Genomic DNA, 21,778 nt, shown 5'->3' on the forward strand with positions numbered 1-21,778 from the left:
AGGTAGTTAGGCTCATACCACAACTACTAATTATACTAAGAGATTGTAGAAGACCAGACTAACGTTATATATGTATTTCAACTTGAGCTCTGTTCATTTATATCTAACATTAGTAAAATATTTTTAAATTAAATCAACGTAGGTATTCATACATGTATTTATCAATCTAATCATAATTCAATCAATTTGAGAAAATATGCATTTCCTTACAGTTCAATTATTTGCATGCGCCTGAAAGTATACAAAATTAAATTAAATTCACAAAACATGAAATTGACGTATTCAAGGCATTTTCAATTTAAATGCGGAGCAGGATATGCACAGAAGAGTGAAGTATGTTAAGTTCGCAAAATTGATCTATTACCAAAAAATTGTCGACTGTCTTCGTTGCATCAAATTTTTCGAATCCATTTGACCGAATTTCGTGTGCGTTCGCCTTGCTCCTTTGCATATCTCGTTTTCATTATTTTTATCATTGTGTCTTGCCGAACTGTGTGTGCTTACTGCCGCTGCTTTTGTGCAACAACAAAACCATAGAAAGTAAATAAATGCAAAAAATAAATAAATAAATCTAAAATAAATAAATAAAAATTAAAAACAAAAAACAAAAAACAAAAAATAAAAAATAAATAAAAAAGAAGTCTGAAAATTTTACGTCACTTACACAACATCAATTCAGCGCTGACGTCTTTTTTTTAGTAGGACACACAAATACACACGCGCACACGTTTCTGCAGCAATAAATATGTAAGAAATAACTACGAAACTCTATGCCACACATAGACTCACACCCTCGCACTTTTCCTCACCCACAGTTACGCTCACATATTTCCGCAAAAATTTATTCAACGCCACATCAAGCATTGCCGTGCCGCTTTAAAGCCAAAAGAAAAATATAAAGACAAAGAGGAAAAATTTATTTAAGAAAAAGAAATAGAAAAGAAGATATATATAACAGCAACAACAACAACAAATATAATAATAATAAAAATAGTTGAGTGCGTGTCAACTTACGCATCTACCATGGGTTCCGAGAAAACAAGTTGTTCTCTAACCAAATAGGTGTTTACCTGCCATATTTACAAATAATTAATTAAGTGGACATACTAATATTCTACAAGCATATGGTCTATATATAGTATATATTAATTTACAAGACTTATATAGTTGTATTTATACATACATAAATTAGAAAGTCTACACAGGGAACCGATTCATAGGATCGGTTGAAACGCTTACCATAAGCCCTTGATTATCAAAATTGTTACTCTTAAGAAATAATTTTAAAAGAATACTGCCTTCATGTACCAAAGTTCTCACTTTTAAGAAATTATTTAAAAAAGGCATTGCCTTGATGAGATCGGTTTAATATTTTACTGCAAAAATTCGGTCAACAAAATTCTATATCGTCACTAAAATTCTCACCATTAAGCAATCATTTGAAAATAATACTGATATTATAAGATCAGCTTAAACGTCTACCGCAAACCTTCAATCATCAAAACTCTTAGACTTATACGATAGTTTGAAAAGAATACTGACATCATGCGATTGATTTGAACGTTTTCCACTAAACTTCGGTCACCAAAATTTTTTCTCAGTTACCAAAACTCTTACTCTTAAGCAATCATTTAAAAAGAATACTGACTTCATAAGATCGGCTTAAACATCTGCCGCAAACCTGCAATCACAAAAATTCTTAGGCTTAAACTATCATTTGAAAAAAGTACTGAATTCATGAGATTGATTTAAACGTTTGCCATTAACCTTCGGTCACCAAAAAGAGTAGTGGCTTTAAGAGATTGGTTTAAACGTCTGCGCGAATCTTTGGTTGTCGCAATTCTTACTCCTAAGAAATCAATTTAAAAAAATACTGGCTTCATGAGATTGATAAGCCCTCGACTGCCGAAGTGCTTAACTTCGGCCTCTTAAGAATTCGGCCTCAATGATATTTTAATACTATATGATATCATATTAGTTAAAATTTCTATTTTTCAAGAGATTCAATTCAATAAAAAAAAATGTTTAGCATTATGTGAATTGAATCAGATCGTTAGAGAGATGTCATTATCAGATCATTAGAGAGATATGCACTGATTTTATAGAGAATTTAAATTCTCTTATTCTAAATTTTCAGTAAAATTAAATCTTTTTTCGCTTCAATCTCTGATCATTTAAAAATGATTACACGGAGAAATATAACAGATACCCCCATAAAAAATAATTATTTGTGATATTTAAAGTTAACCCAAGGTTAAGAACTATTGTTCCAGAACTAACTTTAAAAAAAAATAAACGTCAATCATTGCGGATAAGATTTGAAAGATGTGATAAGTGAGGAGCAAATCAAAATAAAGTACACTTAGTGGTGTTAAGGGTTGTTAAGTTTTGACCTCGTGTATTATTTTGTTGAATAATTATATCACTTTACTCAATTTGGAACCATATTCTTGCGAATCGAAGGATTATTCTGTGCTTTCTTTGATGTTTGTCAGTATGGCAACTTCATTCATGTAGTCATAGAACACGATATAGTCGATTCTGCATTACTTTAATAGAGCAATATAATTTTATTGATTTTTCTTTGAATTTTAATAAAGATTATCCAAAAGAAATTTGTTTTAGAAATATCAATATATGATAAAAATACCGTGTTCTTGTGATGGAATATTTTATTATACCATAAACAATGGCGCTTATTTGATACATTGTTTCAAAAATATAAAATATTATTTATTGCTGTAAAAATTTTGAAGCACATCTTATGTATATTGGAAGAACGAAATGAAGCCAGCGAGGCCGCTGGATGTTAGTTCACTAAACTATATCGACTTCGTAATAAGGCTCGAATAGTTCGTAGTTTATTCGCATCGGGTAATCATCGTCAACACGTAGAGGGCGAAAGATCTTACGAAGAATTTTTTTTCTCGAATAGTCGCAATGCTGCTTCATCATACTGTGATAACGTCCATGCTCCTACGCCATACCAAAGCACAGGCAGGATAAGCGAACAGTAGATTGTAAATTAAATTTATCAAGAGAAAAAGAGAGAGAGCTCTACATTCGAATAGTCTATTAAACCGATAGTAGCACCTATTTTCAAAGGTCATACTGTCTCTGTTCTCCAGTGGTCATTTGTTATTGTTTATTATAAATAAATAACGAAGAAAGCTGAAAAGCTACAAATTTGTGTTATGAATTTCCTGCAACGAATTTAGTGTTATGCTTTGTTCAGACACTGCCTCATTAAACGAATATATTCCTTTAATCTTCATTAACAATAAATCATAAGTTTGTTTCCATACAAAAGTTTATTTAATAAGAAAAAAGAAGAGAAATGACGAATGATAATATTTATCTAAAATGTTTATATATATATAAAGGTCGATTTTGATGCGACTTTGCTAGAAAAGACACAAATGAGAGACAGGAGACTGACAAGAGAAGGACAATAAAGAACCAAGAAAAAAACTAAAGAGAGACAAGATCAACAAAACTGAATAGAAATGAATATTTTTTTAAATTTATTATTGCAGATCTAAAGCAACACGAAATTTAGGTTTAGATTGCAAAATAAAAACATACACTTCAAAACCAAATACCTAACCTTTACGCTCTTCCTTAGCAAATGAAATGAAACAACACTGCTTATTTAATTTCGCTATTAATTATCTTAACAACTGCCGGTCACATCAAAATTCAATCGGATTTGCTTTACATGATTATGGCGACCATTGGTCACTTCGGACTGAAATTAAATGTGTAATGCTGCCTCTGAGCTATTTTGGGTACTTACGCTTCCAAATCTTATTGCAATGTCCCTTCTTTCATACTAAAATATTTGATTATCCACAGTTGCAGAGCACCTTCTAAAGCTAATATAAGTCGCCATTCACATTAACATTGATGCCGAGACTTTTACTGTTACGACTGAAGTCAATCAACAAATGATGTTATTATATTCAAAAGCTGCCCTGTAAACAAATACATAAAATAATGACAAGATACTGTACAATCGTATTTTCCAGTTAATATGGGGTAATTATGTGTAGTAAGATAGAAGTATGAGAGACGAAGGGAGATTGAATCTAACTTGTGGGAAAGATTTTTCACCTGGACTTTACTCAATAAAGTTGGACTTAAATTGGACTTAAATTTGTGTACGCCTTTAAGCATAATTACAGATTAGCGACTTGATAGAAAGTAAAGCTGCATTTAGTGCACACAATAGAGATAAACTTATTTATTCATAACAAAAACTGAGGAGAATATATTCTGAAATGACAATAAAAACGTTCTTCATTTCCAGAAATAAGTGAAAGCCTCTTGAAATCAATGCTGTTGAACCAATGCTGTAAATTAATGATACGAAGAAACGAAATGTTGTATGTGATGTGGCATCGCTAGTCGATATGTATGCTCTGGAACCGTAACCAACAAAAATATTTAGATTAGAGGGTGGAAATATTTAAAACACAAAGATGTAACAACTCATTAAGCTTTCATCAACTTACTGCAGATACCATTTCATACTTTTTTTCGACCATATAGTGATTTCTATACTCAATAGAAACAAACCTGTTACGTTTTTCAAAATAGATTATATTTGAAATATAGTGACTCATGGCTATATCACGCATTTAAGTTAGCCATATTGCATATTCGAAATAATTTAGTAGAAAATTTTATATTGGTTCATTTAAACTTATTTTTTGATGTAAACTTGTAATTTTTCTAATAGTTGTAGTTCAAATGGACCGTTCTGTGTATCACATATATCATAGTATTTTTTGTACTATAAAAATATTTCCATAAAAACTTCAAGTTATGTTGATTCTTAAAATTAGTTATTCTGTTATTAGTCCCTACGACATATTATTGGAACTGCTTTATAGTTACATGCGAATTATTTAGGTTTGTGTGCACAATACTACTAAACTACTGCTTTAAATATTTCCGGATCGAATTGCCATATATTACTAACAGCCCTTTAATATATCAGACAGGAAGTGAAATAAGCATACGGTATTGTGAAAACTTCTGTAATCATATATAAATATCTAATTTCAAATTAAATTTATCTTATAGACAAATCAATATGCCACCTTACCTCTCTAAGCTCTTTATACAAATTCCTCTATTTAAACCATTGTCGGATTTGGCGACTGGGAAAACTATGGAACAGGTAAATCCTATAATAAATGAACTAGAATATGCGTGAGTATAACAGGTTAATTGCTCTGCAGTATTTTTTGATGTGAAGTTAGTTTTCGACATTTATTGCCTCCAAACAATGTTCCATAGCTACAATCCTATCCTAATCCTACTGAGTATTTCGGTGTAGAGCTCAAATCATATAGCTTTCTAAATACAATCCAAATAATTACAAATACAGTTGAAATTAAAACAGTTTCAGTATAAAGCATAAATTAAATATCTCTCTGAGTTCGCTAATAAATGCTGGCGTTACATAAGATTATATCTTCAGCTTCGTTTTTATGTTTTATATATATCACTTATTCCTACGATCCAGCAGTTTGAAGAAATTACAAAAACTTTCAAAACTTTTTAAACAGTCTAAAACAAAAGATCACTTATTTTCCAAAAAAAAGAAAATGACAAACCTAATAGCTTATTGAAATTAATGTATTTAAATTTCGTCATGTCACTTTTACTCTCAATAAAAGCACCTGCTAAATAGCACACCGATGACTCAAGCAAATGATGTTTATACCCAGATATTTATAGGAAAAAAACTAAGACTACCATCGGTTACCGTGATAAATGCTATCCGGACTCTGCGCCATCGAGTCAAATTGTAGAGAATTGGTTTGCAAACTTTAAATGTAGCCGTATAAGCATTGCGTTTCGCATTGGTCACCTAAAAAAGATGATGACTCCAAAAAACATCAAAAATATCTACAAAATCTTTTCGGGAATATGTGAAACGAACCTGCAGAAAATAGCTGACACCTTAAAGATTTCATAGAAAAGGTTTCAGCTTTATTTTGCATAAACATTTGTCTATGAGGCAGCTCTTTTCTATGGCTCTCATCCATAAGTGTCAGCTAAAGTAGAGCTTAGAAAATGTCTGTATTCAAAAAGATATTAAAAACCCTTTCCTATTTGTAGTTGCGGCTGAGTGACCCTAACAGAATTTCAAAACTGCACATTAAACAATATCCTTTGGCTGTGTGCTCAGCTGCTAGCATATTTCGATTCGGTACACAAAGTTGAATGTGAAACTCCTTCGTACATTGGGCAATGACGAGCCGAGCGCAAACGAACAAGCAACACATAACAGAACGCAGCATTGCGGAGTAAACAAGTTTTTGCCACAGTCAAAGTGAATTTTGATTTGTGTTAAGATTGTTCAGTTTGCGAAGCGCTGTGAAACAAAACGGACGTAAAAGCGGAAGAAATAAGGCACAAAGTCTTTGTGTGTGTTGGTGTTAACAAAATTGCTAAACAAATACTAAAACCAGAACAGTAAACCAACGTTAGACATTATCAAATAGTGTAGCATACTTCTAGGCAGACACAATTTTTTAAATAAAGTTTAAAAACAATAAATAAAACTAAAGAAATTACAAATTAATTACAAAAATTAATTAATAATAAAAAATTAAATTATCACAATAAAATTAATTTAAAAGTTGATCAAATTCGAAAATTGTATTTTGAAGCGAGGCAAAATGTCTTGGCTCCAACGTTTCAATAATTTATGCAGCTTTTCTAGCTTACTGATCGCAACGCTGATATTTCTGCAGTGCATTTGTAACGGTTAGTGGAGTTTAAAAATAAATTGCTTTGATAAAAGGATTTTATTTATACTTTTAAAAAATATATTCATGCATTTATTCTGTGTATTCTGTGTGTAAATTATAATAAATATTAAATTTATTTAGTTGACAATTTTAAAATTTCAAAAAGCATACAAAGCACATTTTCTTTAATATTTTGTGAATGTTTGTAAGAACACTTCTGTTTTAATGCATTGTGCGTGTTTGACTATATTATATTATTATTTATATTTATTTGTTAATGACATAAGTGTTTATATATGTTAATATGTTTTTAGTCCCTCAGTTTTTAAAAATTGTCAGTACTTCACACTTATTGTTTGTTATTATTGACTTACACTACTACTTTATTACCTTTACCATTTCATTCTTACAATCTTATTCTTTTCCATATCATCATGTCGTCAATAATGTACGCCTACAATAAACTGTGATTTAAAAACCTCATAAAAACTTTTACATTACTTCGGATTACGTGCTACGTTGGCTGCTCTTGATGCGATGCTCACACTTTGTGGTGCTTATCTACTTCAAAAACGCCAACTTCTACTTTAATGTCAATAAATAATATTGCATAAATGCAGGCGCAGCCATAAGATGCTTTGTCTGCGATTCCAGCGTTAATCCCAGCTGTGCTGACTTAAAATCAAATTCCACCATGGTTGCCGAGGTAAGTCCTTCTATTCGCTTTTATATTTAATTTTAAAGAGTATCTTTACAATAACTATATTATAAAATATTTAAAAAAAAATTCGCATAATATAAAAATATTAATAAAAGAAAAATAAAGCATATAATAAATTTTAATATCAAAATAAAAGCTAATGAAAGCTAATATATTTAAAGAGAAGTGCATTCGTTTATGCATTTTTCACATGAATATAAACCGAATGTAATTATTGCAAATTTCATTGAAAGCCTAATTCCGGAGAAAAATCTGCGTACAAAATTCTCATGTAAAGGCTGCTGCTATTTTCAATATGCACATATTTACATAAGCCAACCACATATTTTCATGCTTTGCAACAGTTCTTTGAGGAATGCTGTATGCTTTATGCTTTGCTACTAGTAGAAATTAATTTGAAAAAATTTCTCAGAAACATTTGTTTGTCCATGGTACTTAGCAAAGTATATTTCCATGAGTTTCTGCGTACTTTAACTAAATAAGAAATTTGTTCCATTCAACAAATGACTTAATCTGTTTAATTTCTTTGTGGCATTTAATAATGCCTGAGGATTGCATATAATATGAAAACACTGCAACCATGTACAACATAAACACAAGTGGCTTAAAATTATTACGAATTAAAGACATTTTAGTGAATTTGATTTTTACTAAAGCTAAAGGCACTTAAGCATTGCAAACACTAAAGCACTTGATTAAATGCATTTTGAGTTTAATTTCTCATAAAAGCAGATTTACATTAAAACTTCGTTAACTTTATTTACATTAAGATTGCATTAAAAATTAAGCAATTGAAGGATTAACAGTTAATTAATTTAAAAGTGTTTTAAGAACTTTTAAAAACTACTTCTCTTAGATACGTTTAAGTAAAAAAAGATCAGTGTTAAAGAAATTACAAAAACTGTTGCCTAGTTTTAGGAAAAATATAGTTATTAATGAATTGCATAGATAGATCGGAAAAGTAAAGTGATCATTCCAGTAAGATACATTAAAGCTTCTAATACTTTGTTTTACTAGTTTGTCAGTATAAACTAAAGCATCATCAACTTGATTGAACTTTTTGAGCTTCACTATGAACGTTTTTCTCTTCCTCTTTCTCCTCTTTTCCTCTTTTTAAGAGATCCAATCTCATCTTATTTTATTAAAAACTTCTTTTCTAAGGAATACAACCAATTCTAATAAATCCTTATCTGACAGGAAATTGGTATAAGGTCCTGAATTCATCATAATTTTAAAACTAATTTCTTCAAAACTTTTATAACTTAAAAATTAAAATATCATAGCAAGCTATTGAAAACCATAAAAAAATAAAATATTATTTGGCAGCTGAAATATAAGCAAAATTTGTTAATATTTCAACCACCAAACCAAACCAAGGCTAGATTTTAATTGTTATCTGGGCTTCGACTGCGTACGCTTGATACTTAATGCTTTTAACAAATCTTTCGATTTCAGTACAAATTGAGCAACAAGTCCAGAGATTAAGATTATTTAACAAACAAAAACTATTTCAGCATTTTTGTACATGTTTGTTTTTCTTTAAAATTCTGTTCTAATAGTTAATTAGTTAGTTATGGTGGAGGGAGGAAGATTGCTCCTCAATTAGCTAAAAAGCCGTTTTGAATCCACAAAAACCTCGTAATAGTGGGTAGTAGAGAAAATACCTAACTAGAACCAGCCAGAGGCATCTATAAAGGCAAGAATCTGACTAATGCTAATGCTGGAGATATCGCCGAGTGAATTGAAGAAGCGAGCCTCTAGAAACTTAAACCTAGTTCTGACCAGGCCTGGGCAAAGGCACATCAAGAGTTCTGGACTCATTTCTTCGAAAGCTGGTAGACACTCACTGCAAGAGGTACCATCAATGCATTGATAAATTCCTTAAATTTTTAACTAATTTGGTTGACATATGTTACAGACTGCTGATAAGGCTTTAATAGCTGCCTGACTGTTAGTTTTCGTGCAAGCCCATATTTAAAACAAGAACACACGGCCTAAGGATGTCGAACATTTCTGCGTGAATAATTTCTGTTTTAATACTTGTCGGCATATTTGATGGAAGCTCATATCTAATTATGTTTGCAGTTTTAATAGCTGCTTTGATAGCTGCCTGACTGTTAGTTAGAATGTAGACCTCCTTTCCGTGCAAGCCCATATTCAAAGCGAGAACACACGCCCTAAGGATGGCGAAAATTTCTGCCTGAATAATTTCTGTTCTAATATTTGTCGACATATTTGATGGAAGCGCATAGATATTATGTTTGCACTTTTCACATTCCGCTGATATACGTTGCAGTTTGATATGAAAATGTCACACTAACATTCGTCCACGAAATACTGTATTTATATTTATGACCGCTTGACTATAAAAACCTATTTTAGCTAAACAGGATGATAAAACCTTTGATTTGAATTATTATGTATAAGTTTATTGAGTAGATACAGTAGTAACATATGTAGTAAGGAAAAAACTTCTCAATGCATTTTTATAAATATTTCTCTTCATTTTTGATATGTGAAATTATTTTCACTTTTACTCAATAGTGTCTGTGACCATGATCTCCTCTAATAACAGCTCCGCTGAATTTTGATAATAAGTTATTCAGATGAAGCCCAGCATATTTTTTAATGGAATATATATTGCATTTGTTTTGAGAGAGAGTGCAATCTTTTTGGTTCACTCTGTCTTTGATATACTTTTGCATACTCTCGACTCTCAACTCTTTGTATATGTCTTAATATCAGCACTCGTCTCAATATAATATTGTAATCAAAAGCTAAGTTGAAGCTGTTCAAAACTTTTAAAATTTTTGAAAATTGAACATTTTTTTTCCAAAGAAATTATTTCTCTCCAAGTACAACACACTTATGTTAACCTTTTTTTTTAGTCTTGAAAATAATTTGTTAACCCATTCTTTGAAATGGCTTTTAAAGAGTTTATTGTTTCCTTACTCATGTAACTACGGTATCTCTAATCTCTAGTGATCGTTTAAACTTATGGAATAACCAGATCTTATAAGATGCTAAGTCAGTCAAATACAACGGTTTCGGAATGATGAATTTTTATGATATTGTAAAACTAATGCAGTTTCAGATAGTATATAGTGCGATCTTCTCAAACTTGGTTTAGCATTAGCACTGAACACGCTTTTTTAAACGGTTATTTCTGGATGGTCTGCTTAGATCTGAATCTTCTTTCCTTTTCTGTCAAAGGCAGTTTTTTCTTTAAATTAAACTTTTGAAAAAAAACCGTTCCAAGATATGTTTCGGGAAATTCTGCGTTTTAACAGAAAACTAATAGTATTTGGTAAATAATGTCAAAACTATAAATGTTTTTCTATTTATTTGCAACAAGACACGAAATTCTAATCTCTTAACATAAACATTTTTTCACAACTCTTTAAGACCTCGATTTTTGAATTTAAACCCATTAATCCTAAGAGATCCACTTAGGCCTATAGGTCCATTATGTTACCGTATATTTAAAAACTCAGAGGTAAGAACCACTAAGAACATCTTGCAAAGCTTATAATGCTATTCAAGTGGAGCACTTGCAGTTCACCAAGATACTCAAAAAGAATGCCCCTAAAGTAGTAAAGCGGCGCCGCGTATGTGCTGGACAGAAACAAAGCAGATGATTGCCACCTAACCCCATTAAAAAATCAAAAAAAAAAGACAAATTAAATGTCGCACAATGTTTTCAGTCGACAAATTTTGAGCATTGATAACAAAAGTTTGATTTATTGTCCATGTCAATGGTCGTTCAAGACTTTTCCTGTGAATGAAACTTGAGCATGAAACTTGAGCATTGAAAGTTAGCCCAGCCTTGACTTCTTGTGGAAAAACACACGTTTAGTCATCGTTTCTAATTTGACAGGCACGAGTTCTAAGCCTGGCACTTGCAGTCCAAACAAATATTATATGGACTAATTTTATATGAACTGATTTTAAAAAAAAAATTCGTATATTTCATAAGATTACTGATGATGAGTACTTGATAATACTCGAAACAGCGTTTTATGAACAGGCAAATTTAAATTAACAAAATTTTTGTTCTTGTCTTTTCTTTTCTATTCGACCCCTTCTAACTTTAAAAAAAAATTGCTTCTTTGTAGCCATAAAAAACATGGCTTTCGAAAAAAATAATAAACTTTAGAAATATAATTTAGTTTTTAAAGTGTCTTATTATATAAAAAAATTCAAACTCAATCAATTGGAATCATTTAACTATAATTTATTTATAAATGGATCATCATAAATTATTATTTTCAAGATGCAATGCGCTATCTAAACAGTACTTGCAATTGTTTTTGTAGACAAATATTATTAAACGAAGAATTCAATCACATACGTACACCTGAACGAAATATATTATAAAAAACATGAAGTAAATGAAGTAAGTGAGAATTATAATATCAGTTTGGATTATTTAGTGGAATTATATTTATATATATGAAAATTAGTAAGAATTTTCAATTATTTTCATAGTATGAAATTCAAATAACTCTTTCTAATGAATACGCAAACTTTTAATCAAAATAGTGGCATTATAAGGTCTAAAAAGTTTAAGAAGGTTATGTGTGTGTTTATTCAGAGCAATATTGCACTTTGACAAAAGTTTCAGCAAAACATAAGGTAATAAATCATAAGTTCTTATTTTTTAGTTGCAAAGCGATATATATGTCTATTTTTTAGAAGTATGTCATTAAACATAAAACTGAGTTATATTCTATGTGGAACTGAACTAAATATATGTAAACTTGTAACGTGTATAAGAATCAGCCAAATTTCAATAAATTAACTAAAATTTTTGTTGTTGTCTTTTTATTTCTGTACGAATGCGCTTAACTTCTGATGATTAATTTTTGTCACAAGATGAGTCACTTTCGGCAAAAAAATTAATATTAGTAATCGTATTCTTTTATATTAATATAAATGAATATAATAGTACTAATATAATAATTAGTACTATTAGCAGAGTATTTAAATCAATATACGTTGTTGACTATTCGAGATATCAAAATAAAATATCACTATTAAAGAGCTATTATTTAAATAAAGTCAAGAATTTAATTGTTATTTAAAGAATAAAATTAGATATTATAGTTCAAATTGACATCATTGTATCACAACTACTTTAACGGTCAGTATAGTTTTTGTTGGAACCAAGTATTATGTTCCCAATAATCCCAACATACTATACTCAAGGATTTTAATTTCCAACATAGTAGTAGCCTATAGTAGCCTTTTCGGAGTGGTTCAAGTCAAATTACGATAATATAAAGTGCAAACTAATTTTTTAAACATTATATGAGTATTATAAGAAAAAAAAACTAATAATATTTCATTATGAAATGAATTTAAGAAACTTACAAAATTTTTTTATTTACATTTTAAGGAATTCAATTAAATTTCTTGAGCCAAAAATTCTGAATCTAAATTTTGTTCAAGCAAAACTTTCACCAATTTTCCATTATAATTCAGGCCTTTGCAGTTTATTTCGTTAAGTTAATTAAATTCCAAATTTCAGAAAATCCAAAAATGTGTTTTTAACAGGTTTTCTATTTGTGCATAATTAAAGTTTATTTTTATTGGAATTTATAATCTGTTATTCTGAGTTTCAATTCTAAAATTGAAAACTTTCAATTATAAACTCGGCAAAAATTTAAAATCTATTTTTAGTGAAGAACTCAGAATCTTCGTTTCAACGGAATTCGCAATGAAGTGGGCAACATGCCAATATTGGCGAATTAAAAGACCAGCATCACAATTTCGCAATTCCAGTGCTTTTAGGGCTTCGCCATAATTAGAATGAAAGTGATTGTTTTATTTATTAAGTGGTTGATAAAATTCTAAAAAAAAAAAAAATATGGAAATTGGTTATACTTGCCATAATTTAAAATTCTCTCAAACTTAATATATAAAAAAACGGAGAATAAATATAAAATCATGGAATTAATGATGTCTCTACAAACAAAATAGTATTGATATTTAACAATTAATATTAAAAATATAATTAATTAATTCAATTTTTCTACAGTTGGTTTATGGTTTCGTTCTTATATGAACACAGCAAGTGAATTTATTAAAAAATTTTCACAGCAAATTAATAAATACCCCAGAAAAATGTGCGAACATAAAAATCAAGTACGGCTTGGGATCAGTTGGTTAAGTTGCGCTGACTCTGAGCTTCAAATCTAGCAGGGCACGAGGTCAACACTGATACTTGCAGTCTCAAAAAAAAAAATTATATACGAATTATTAAATACAAGAATTATTTCCAAGACCACTGATGATGGGTATTTGGCAATACTGGAAACAGCTGCCCTGTCAGCTAAAAATTCGGTTAATTAAAAATAATAATATATTGTTTTAATGACCAAAAAGTTTTTTAGAAATAATATTGCTTTTTTTACGAGCTAATTGGTCAATAAACTTTTTAAAAATATTTATTTGTTTCTAAAAGATTTTATTTTTACCGATATATTTCGACTATAATCTATATTATAATATTTAAAAACAATGTAACAATATTTTAGTACATATCACAAAGAACATTATAATTGTTTTTTTGTAAAATTAAAATTATTTTGATTTAAAATATACGTGAAATTTCTGAAATATCTGAAAAAATACGTCATGTATTGTTTCATTAGTATTATAAATCATTTTTTGTTTCAGCTGATTTTTTAAAACTGGAAGGGTTTGAATAGTAATGGAGAAACAAGAATACAGATTTTTAATTAATTTATTGAAATTTGGCTGATCATACAAAGCTTATTAGTGATCTCATTATCAGTGATCTTAGGAAATATTCAAATTTTTATTTAACTAGTTTATAGTCCGTATATTTGTTGGTAAAATTTTTTTTACTACTATCATGTATATTTTACACGAATGCGACCCATTGTAGTGAAAACTGTCTAATGATTTTAGAAAGTTTTTGCTTGAAAAATTCGAATGGTATTAGAAGCCAACAGATTCTGGATTAGTTATAAACTTCAAATTAGTTATAAACCAATAAAACAACAAGAAAAGCATTAGAATCACATCGAACGTTTTTAATATGATATAACATTTTAAGTAGTAGCGTTAGTAGATATTTGCCATAAATTCATATATCGTATGAAATTACCCTTTATTTCTCAAGTCATACAAAACAGCTGTTAATTTCAGGGTAATCTTGTTAGTCTGATAAAACATCTAGAGTGTTATAAAATAATCTCGATTGTTATACATTTCGCTAGAGATTTACCAATTGAAAATGAAAACTGCACTAATAGTGCATCTCGATTGTAAAAGTCACCCTAGATTTACTCTAGATGTAAACAATTGACAATATAATTCAAAAAAGATGAAAGAAAACTAATATTATAAAGCGAAACAAATTTTTAAAAGTATTATATATATCCCCAAACTTAAATACTGAACATTTTTATTCTCAGCACTTAATATATATGATAAGCAACTATATAAAATGCAATAACATACGCTACACTCAAACACCAAAATGAAAAACCGACATAATGAATAAACACAATATAGTTCATCAAATTAATTGGATGGGAGATAGATCCAACAAGAGCAACCAAGTATATGTTGGAACTACGAAAATTGAAAATGGATACACCTACACACAAGCAAACCATGAAGCACAAAAACAGTATCGTAAATCGTAAACATCAATAGCTTCATATTATATTGGAGCAAAACACAAGCCGGATTTGAAGCAGATAAAGAAGTTATACTAAGAAAATAACCAGCAGAAAAGTTTTTTCTGGGAAATACTTAACATTTCATAAACTTCTATTGACATAAGACTTAACTGTGACACGAATATACTAAACTGTGCTCAAGTGCATAAAAACACTTTTAATAAATCCAGAGAAAGAAAAATATAATATATAATTTCTTCATAGACGTATGTATGTATCTACTGCTTATTTTGCTATAGTAGAAATATTGTTTTATACTATATTTATAATTTGTTGTTATGGTATGAACATTTTTATTATATATTTCTAGGAAAAGAAAGCATATCTTGAATTAACCAAATGAACCCCAAATGATTATTATAAAAGCCATTTTTTGAATACTAAAATAGATTGAAATCTAATGTTTAGGCATTACATTATGCCTATGTACTGCAAAAACAATAGCCTACGACTAAAAGAATTGATTGATTTTTAAAAAAAAATGTTATAAAAACATATGTATTATATGAAACTATCAACACTACTCAAGCCTCGACTACAGTTTACCTCATTGCGAAGGTAACCATTTCCTCATTCCTCATTAGTTCCTCATTAAGTAAAGGAAGACCTATCTGAAAATTCTATGAATTATGCTAAAGCCCCTAAGCTTTTTGATATTCTCCCACCTGAGAAGGGCACTGACATATGAGATGAAACAGAGTTTTCTCCTCGTTCTCACAGCTGTGACAAAAATCAGACCTAGTCTCTTAGCATGCCTCCCTATTATGTAGTTACCCGTCAGCACCAATACCGTAGTGCTGATCAAGTTCCGCCGAAGTTGAAGTAGCTGACTGGCACGTTTTTTGTCCAAATTAGAACAAGTCAACCTAGAGATATGACAGTTTAGAGCTGACTAGCTTAGTAAAGAACAAAAACTAGTGAGTAATTACAAGAATGTTGCATTCCGCTCAATATATCTGTACCATAGAGTTTGAATATACGACAAAAATTTGTTCACAGACTTTACAACCAAAAAATGCAGTTTGGTACTGATTTACACAAATGCATTAACATCATCCAAAGATCTACGCCTATTGTAAAAAAATCATTTATTAAGTTCAAATAGGCAGCACAAAGAAGTCAAATTTCGTCTGATTTTAACAAATAATTAAAGTCATGGAAACAAACGTTACCTTCAATCCCTTATAGCGTTTAACAATGTGCATAACTACGGAAGTGATTTTCATAGTCCACTTCCAGCTGTCAAGTCTTATTGAAACCTGAAATGTGAAAACTGACACTCCAAATTATTGCTGTATGATTTAAGTTTTACTCACATATGAACTCAAAACTTTGTTTATTCTCCAAACAGTTAATTGGTTCCTGTACTTGTTTTGAGTTCTAGGACATTACTGAAAATGCATAACGACGAGCTATTAACGATATCCTCAGAGGTAGATATGGTCATATATATATTTCATCACATAAGTATAGAAAAACCGGTTCAAAGAACCCATTTTGAAAAATTTTATGATAAGCGAAATATAGATAGAATCTGCTTCAGCCAACAGGATGATATCAGTTTGCAAATGGAGTAAATAGGGAAATTTTTTAAGAAGACCAAGACTAGAATGCAGTTGTAATCCTGAATATGTCTGAAATAATTTTACTGAGATTTATGCACGTTGTTGTTTTTTTAATTAGTTAAATTAAATATTTAAAATATACTTGAGCAATCGCATTACTATAGTATACTATGCACAATAATACTCAATACATATTCAAACTGCAGTAGATAGTTACAGTAGATAATTACAGTAGCTTGTTAAAGTATATAGTTATAATAGATAGTTACAGCAGATAATTACAGTAGATAACTATAATGAATATTTACAGAAGATTACAGTAGATAATTACAATAGGTGATTACAGTCGATAATTACAGTAGATAATTGCAGTAGATGACTGCAGTCGATATTAAGAGTAGATAATTACAGTAGATAGTTACAGTAGATACTTACAGTAGATAGTTACAGCAGATAGTTACAGTAGCTAGAAATGTCAGAAATTGATTTGAGCTCATATTTACATTACTTATGTACTGTTCACGATTAAGCTGCAGTCACTAGCGGCTCTATTCTATGTAACTGAAGAATACTGAGAGTTGTCAACTACTACAGTAAGAGTGTGTACTATAAACGCGCGTTTAACATATCATTACACTCGCTAGATGCTGTATTTTAATCACATCTTAGGCATAATCCTCATATTTATTTTTCAGTAATATATATATTTTTTTTTTGTTTTTTTAAATAAAAAATAATGCTTGTACAAAAAGCCTTAACAGCTGTGTTATACTTTAACCGATTTTTAAAATTAAATGAAAACCAAAAAATCAAAAATGTTTACATATATATGTAAATGCTAAACAGACTTTGGTGCCTTATTCAAAGTAACTTCTTTAGCTACATATATGTTCAAGCAAAATTTTTATTTAGTTAAACCAAAACTTTCAAATAATATGCAGTATATAAAACTCATACTCTTAATAATATTATTCACCGGAAAAAATGATAATAGCAATAGTAATGAAAAATAGTAAAAAAATTAACAGTTATGATGTTGGTTCTACCCGGTAGTAGAATATATAAGCCCTTGTCAATAAAAAGCCTTTTAGAAGCACTTCATAAGAAGGTTAAATAAAATTTACAGACCTTTTGTTAAAGTACTTTGAAAATAATTTACTGAGAATGTGTGATTAAAGGAGTTGATACGCTTTGCATACACGTAAGCGGTGTTCAAATCAGTATTTAAATACTTTAAAAATAACATTACAAATATTTAAAAAATCTTAATTAACGGCGAATAAATCTTAGCGCTTCAAGCAAGCACTTATTTGATTAAATAAGTTGATCGAGTAAAAATCATGTTTAGATAATTGGTTCAATAAAAAATTTTAGTGCGTTCAATTTGTTAGAGCAAAGTTTTTAATTAAAAAGGTTTAAATAATATTTAATAACCTTAAGAATTCTTTAAAATATTATTCATCAATAATAACAATAATAGCAATAATAACAACAGACAATTAATGCTGTTAAAAATATATTAAATATATCACATCTTTAGTGCAGTTTAACTTAACTATATATAAATGTTTTTTCAACCTCAACAAGTTTTAGTGCCCCAATCAAGCATTAATTTAATAAAAAAACAACATTAATACCGTTAAAACTAAGTATAGTTAGTTTGTACATAAGTTTTTGTTGTTTAAAATAAATATTAAAATATGACTTAATAATATATTAAACATAATATAATAAAATAATAAAAGTAATAATATAGAATGAATACTTATTTTGAAATTTTTTCATTTGCTTTTTGGCTATTTTTAGGAATGTTCATTGGAGAAAACTAAGTCTTTGAACACTTGGCTATTTGAATTGAATAAATTTTCATATTTTGATACTGGCACCAATAAAGATCCTTTGATGAATTGCCAAAAAGTGGTGGCAAAAGATCGTAAGTTCAAATCAATTCAACTTTGATTTATTTTTTTTCTTTTACATAAAAAATATTTATTTTTTTCCCTTTCTACATTTTCAACGACTCAATAAATTCAACTTTAATTCCATGTGATGCCACTCTAATCCAACCCCGAATCGACCGTGCACAGCCACTAACAATAAAATGGTGACAGCACGTTTCTGTCAACTGGACACAGCAGACTCGAATTCCTGTTCCATTTTGCGCACAAAACTGAAAATAAATGCTGATGGCACCTACTCCCAAAACAACAACAACGGCCGACGTGGAAAGCATGGTTCAAATGGTAAAGCCGAAGAGCAACAACAGTTCCACTGTTCTATTTGCAATACGGACTCTTGCAACGGCAGCACAGTAAAAACCCTGACCGGAAGTGCATTTAGTGTTATTTTACTCCTAATAATGCAACAGTTGAGCGTGTGGTGAAACTGTGGCATGCAACATGGCAGAAAGGAAGATTAAAACTGATAATAAAACGAGAATAATGATGACAATGACGCTTTGAAAAAAAAAAATTAGTAAAATTAAAAGTAAGCAACAGAAAAACAAAAAACATAAAAAGGAATAAAAAAAATTAAGAAAAAATTATTTATAGAAAAAATTTAAAAAGATTAAAGTTTATTTATTAAGCAAAAAAAAAATTCGGCAAAAATTATTTGAATATAAAAACTGTTTTTAAATTGAAAAATATATAAAATTGTAAGAATGTTAAGAAGAAATATTTTGAATTTGTTTTTAATAATTTAAGATTGTTGAATATTTTTATATATTTATTTTCTATTTATATATTTTATTCAATTTTAAGATTTTTCTATGTGCATCCGCTAACGATACACTGTAAATACTCGTAAAGGTTTTGTAAATAGGTTTAAGTGAATTATTATCGATTTCAATCGATATACAAATGAATTTATAAGATTTTGGTTTCATTCATTTAAATTATAGCTAATTACAAACGAAAAGTCAACAATGAATTATATATATTGCATTATTAAATAAAAGATAAAATTTGAAATATTTGCTGTTCATCACAAAAAGAAACGCTTACTGCATGAATTTATATGTTTATTAGTAATTTTATGTATGAAAAATGTTCGATTTTTAGACAAAGATATTAAATTTAGTTAATTTATAAGCTAAAAAATATGTGCTATTAATATAAAAATATTTAAAATAATTCTCAGTTTTGTAATTCAGTTAAATATTGAGAGATTAGCAAGAATTTGTTGCTTTCTTTGCGCTATCAACCGAATATTTTTCATATAACCATAGTTTATATACAATATGCAAATAAATGTTTATATATATTTGTGTATATCAATGTGCTTAAAAAAGAATTTGCCAGAATTTATTAATAAAAACAATACATAGATAAGAAACTAACATTTTGCTAAAAGTTTTAATACAAAAATCTAAATAATTATGCATTTTAAAAAGTAAGAATTTAATTATTGATGTCTTATGTGCAAAATCAAAGAAAATAAAAGTGTTAAAATAAATTTAAAATATACAAACTTAAATAACATATAATAGATGTAAAGACTTAATATGCCTTTTAATTATTAAAATTTTTTTTTAATTTTTTTAGCTTAAATAAAATATTGTTTAAATATTACCATCATATATCATATGCTAAATACTTTTTATTATTTTAATTATTTTACGATTATTATTTATATAATTTTATTATTGTTTTTTTTTTATATTTTTTAAACTGGCTGTAGGTCCCTCCTTGAGAGTCATCATCATTTTAATATTATCAAGGCTATATATAAGTCAACCTCTTTGTTCTTTTGCAATATATTACAATATAGACGAAAGAACAAAGATGACGATGTATATGTAGTTTTAATAATATTAACTTATAGTACATCGTAATCCTGATGTTGACTCTCAAGAACAGTCGAAATATAGAGTATAAAAAAAATATTTAACGTTGAATTATTGAACAAGAAGGGACCTACAGCCAGATTAAAATATATATTAAAAACCATTTTAATAAACAATTCGTTAAATAAATTCAAAAAAAAAGTTTTTATTTTTATTATTCATAAAATATTTTTCTATAATTTTATTAATTTATTTATAAAATATTATGAATTGTTATTTAATATATTAATTTACAAAATAAAAATAAAAAATTAATTTATAAATTAATTTATATAATTTAATTTTAATTTTTTTTTATAATTTATTTTTAATAAATTGTTACTACGAATGAGTTTCAACACGTTTTTTTTTATTATTACTGGGCTTAGGTCGTTAATTTAACACATAAAAATTAAAAATGTTTTTTTTTCTAAATAAAAGTTTATACTTATAAATTTCTGTTAAATATTAAATTGTATTTTAATTTTGTCTAGTAGACAATTAAAAACTTAACACAAATTTATAAGTTTAATTTTTTATTTATAAAACAAAAACATTTTTCATTTTTATGTTTCAAATCGACTGTTAATTAATAAAAAAAAACATATAATTTATTTTTATTATTTTTATATAATTATTATAATTATTTATATGTGACCACCGATAATAGTAGCAATATCGGTTTGTTTTGTTTAATCAATGGTAAGACCTGAAGTTTATAAGCAATTGATATTTTTATTATTTAATAAAATAATTTTATAAAATAGTTAATATAAAGAGTCATAAAAAAAGTCATTAATATAAATAGTCATATTAACTTTTTTGTTTAAAAAAAAAAAGTTTACAATTCTGCTTAAGAATCCATTTAAGAAAAATGTTGAATATCAATTTAATATATACAATAAGTATTTTTCAAATTTTCTTAAATATGCTATAAATGTTTAAATTCAAATTAAGCACTTAATATGTATACCAGGTAAAAATTCAGAAAATTTAAAAACTAAATCAGATTTAATTAAGGTTATAATTGCAAAATATTTGTCATATTTTTTAAAACATTTAATATTTGCTGATAATAATTTTTTATATATTTACAAACAAAATTATTGAAACAACATTAGAAAAGCTGGCAGTCATGTATTCACCAAATGCCTTTAATTTTAAATTATTATTAATTAAATTTT

General features: G+C 28.2%; 1 protein-coding gene across 1 annotated transcript; it reads left to right on the top strand.

The window, feature by feature from the left end:
- The first annotated feature begins 6,657 nt into the window (after nucleotides 1-6,657).
- Nucleotides 6,658-19,258, top strand: LOC119662454. Its single transcript, XM_038072077.1, has 4 exons — nucleotides 6,658-6,783; nucleotides 7,388-7,473; nucleotides 18,575-18,701; nucleotides 18,856-19,258. Exons 1-4 carry the CDS (start codon nucleotides 6,696-6,698, stop codon nucleotides 19,149-19,151), a joined length of 597 nt encoding a protein of 198 aa, XP_037928005.1. The 5' UTR covers nucleotides 6,658-6,695; the 3' UTR covers nucleotides 19,152-19,258.
- Nucleotides 19,259-21,778: the final 2,520 nt, after the last annotated feature.

This window comes from Teleopsis dalmanni, chromosome X (assembly GCF_002237135.1).
Source record: "Teleopsis dalmanni isolate 2A chromosome X, ASM223713v2, whole genome shotgun sequence".
NCBI lineage: Eukaryota > Metazoa > Arthropoda > Insecta > Diptera > Diopsidae > Teleopsis > Teleopsis dalmanni.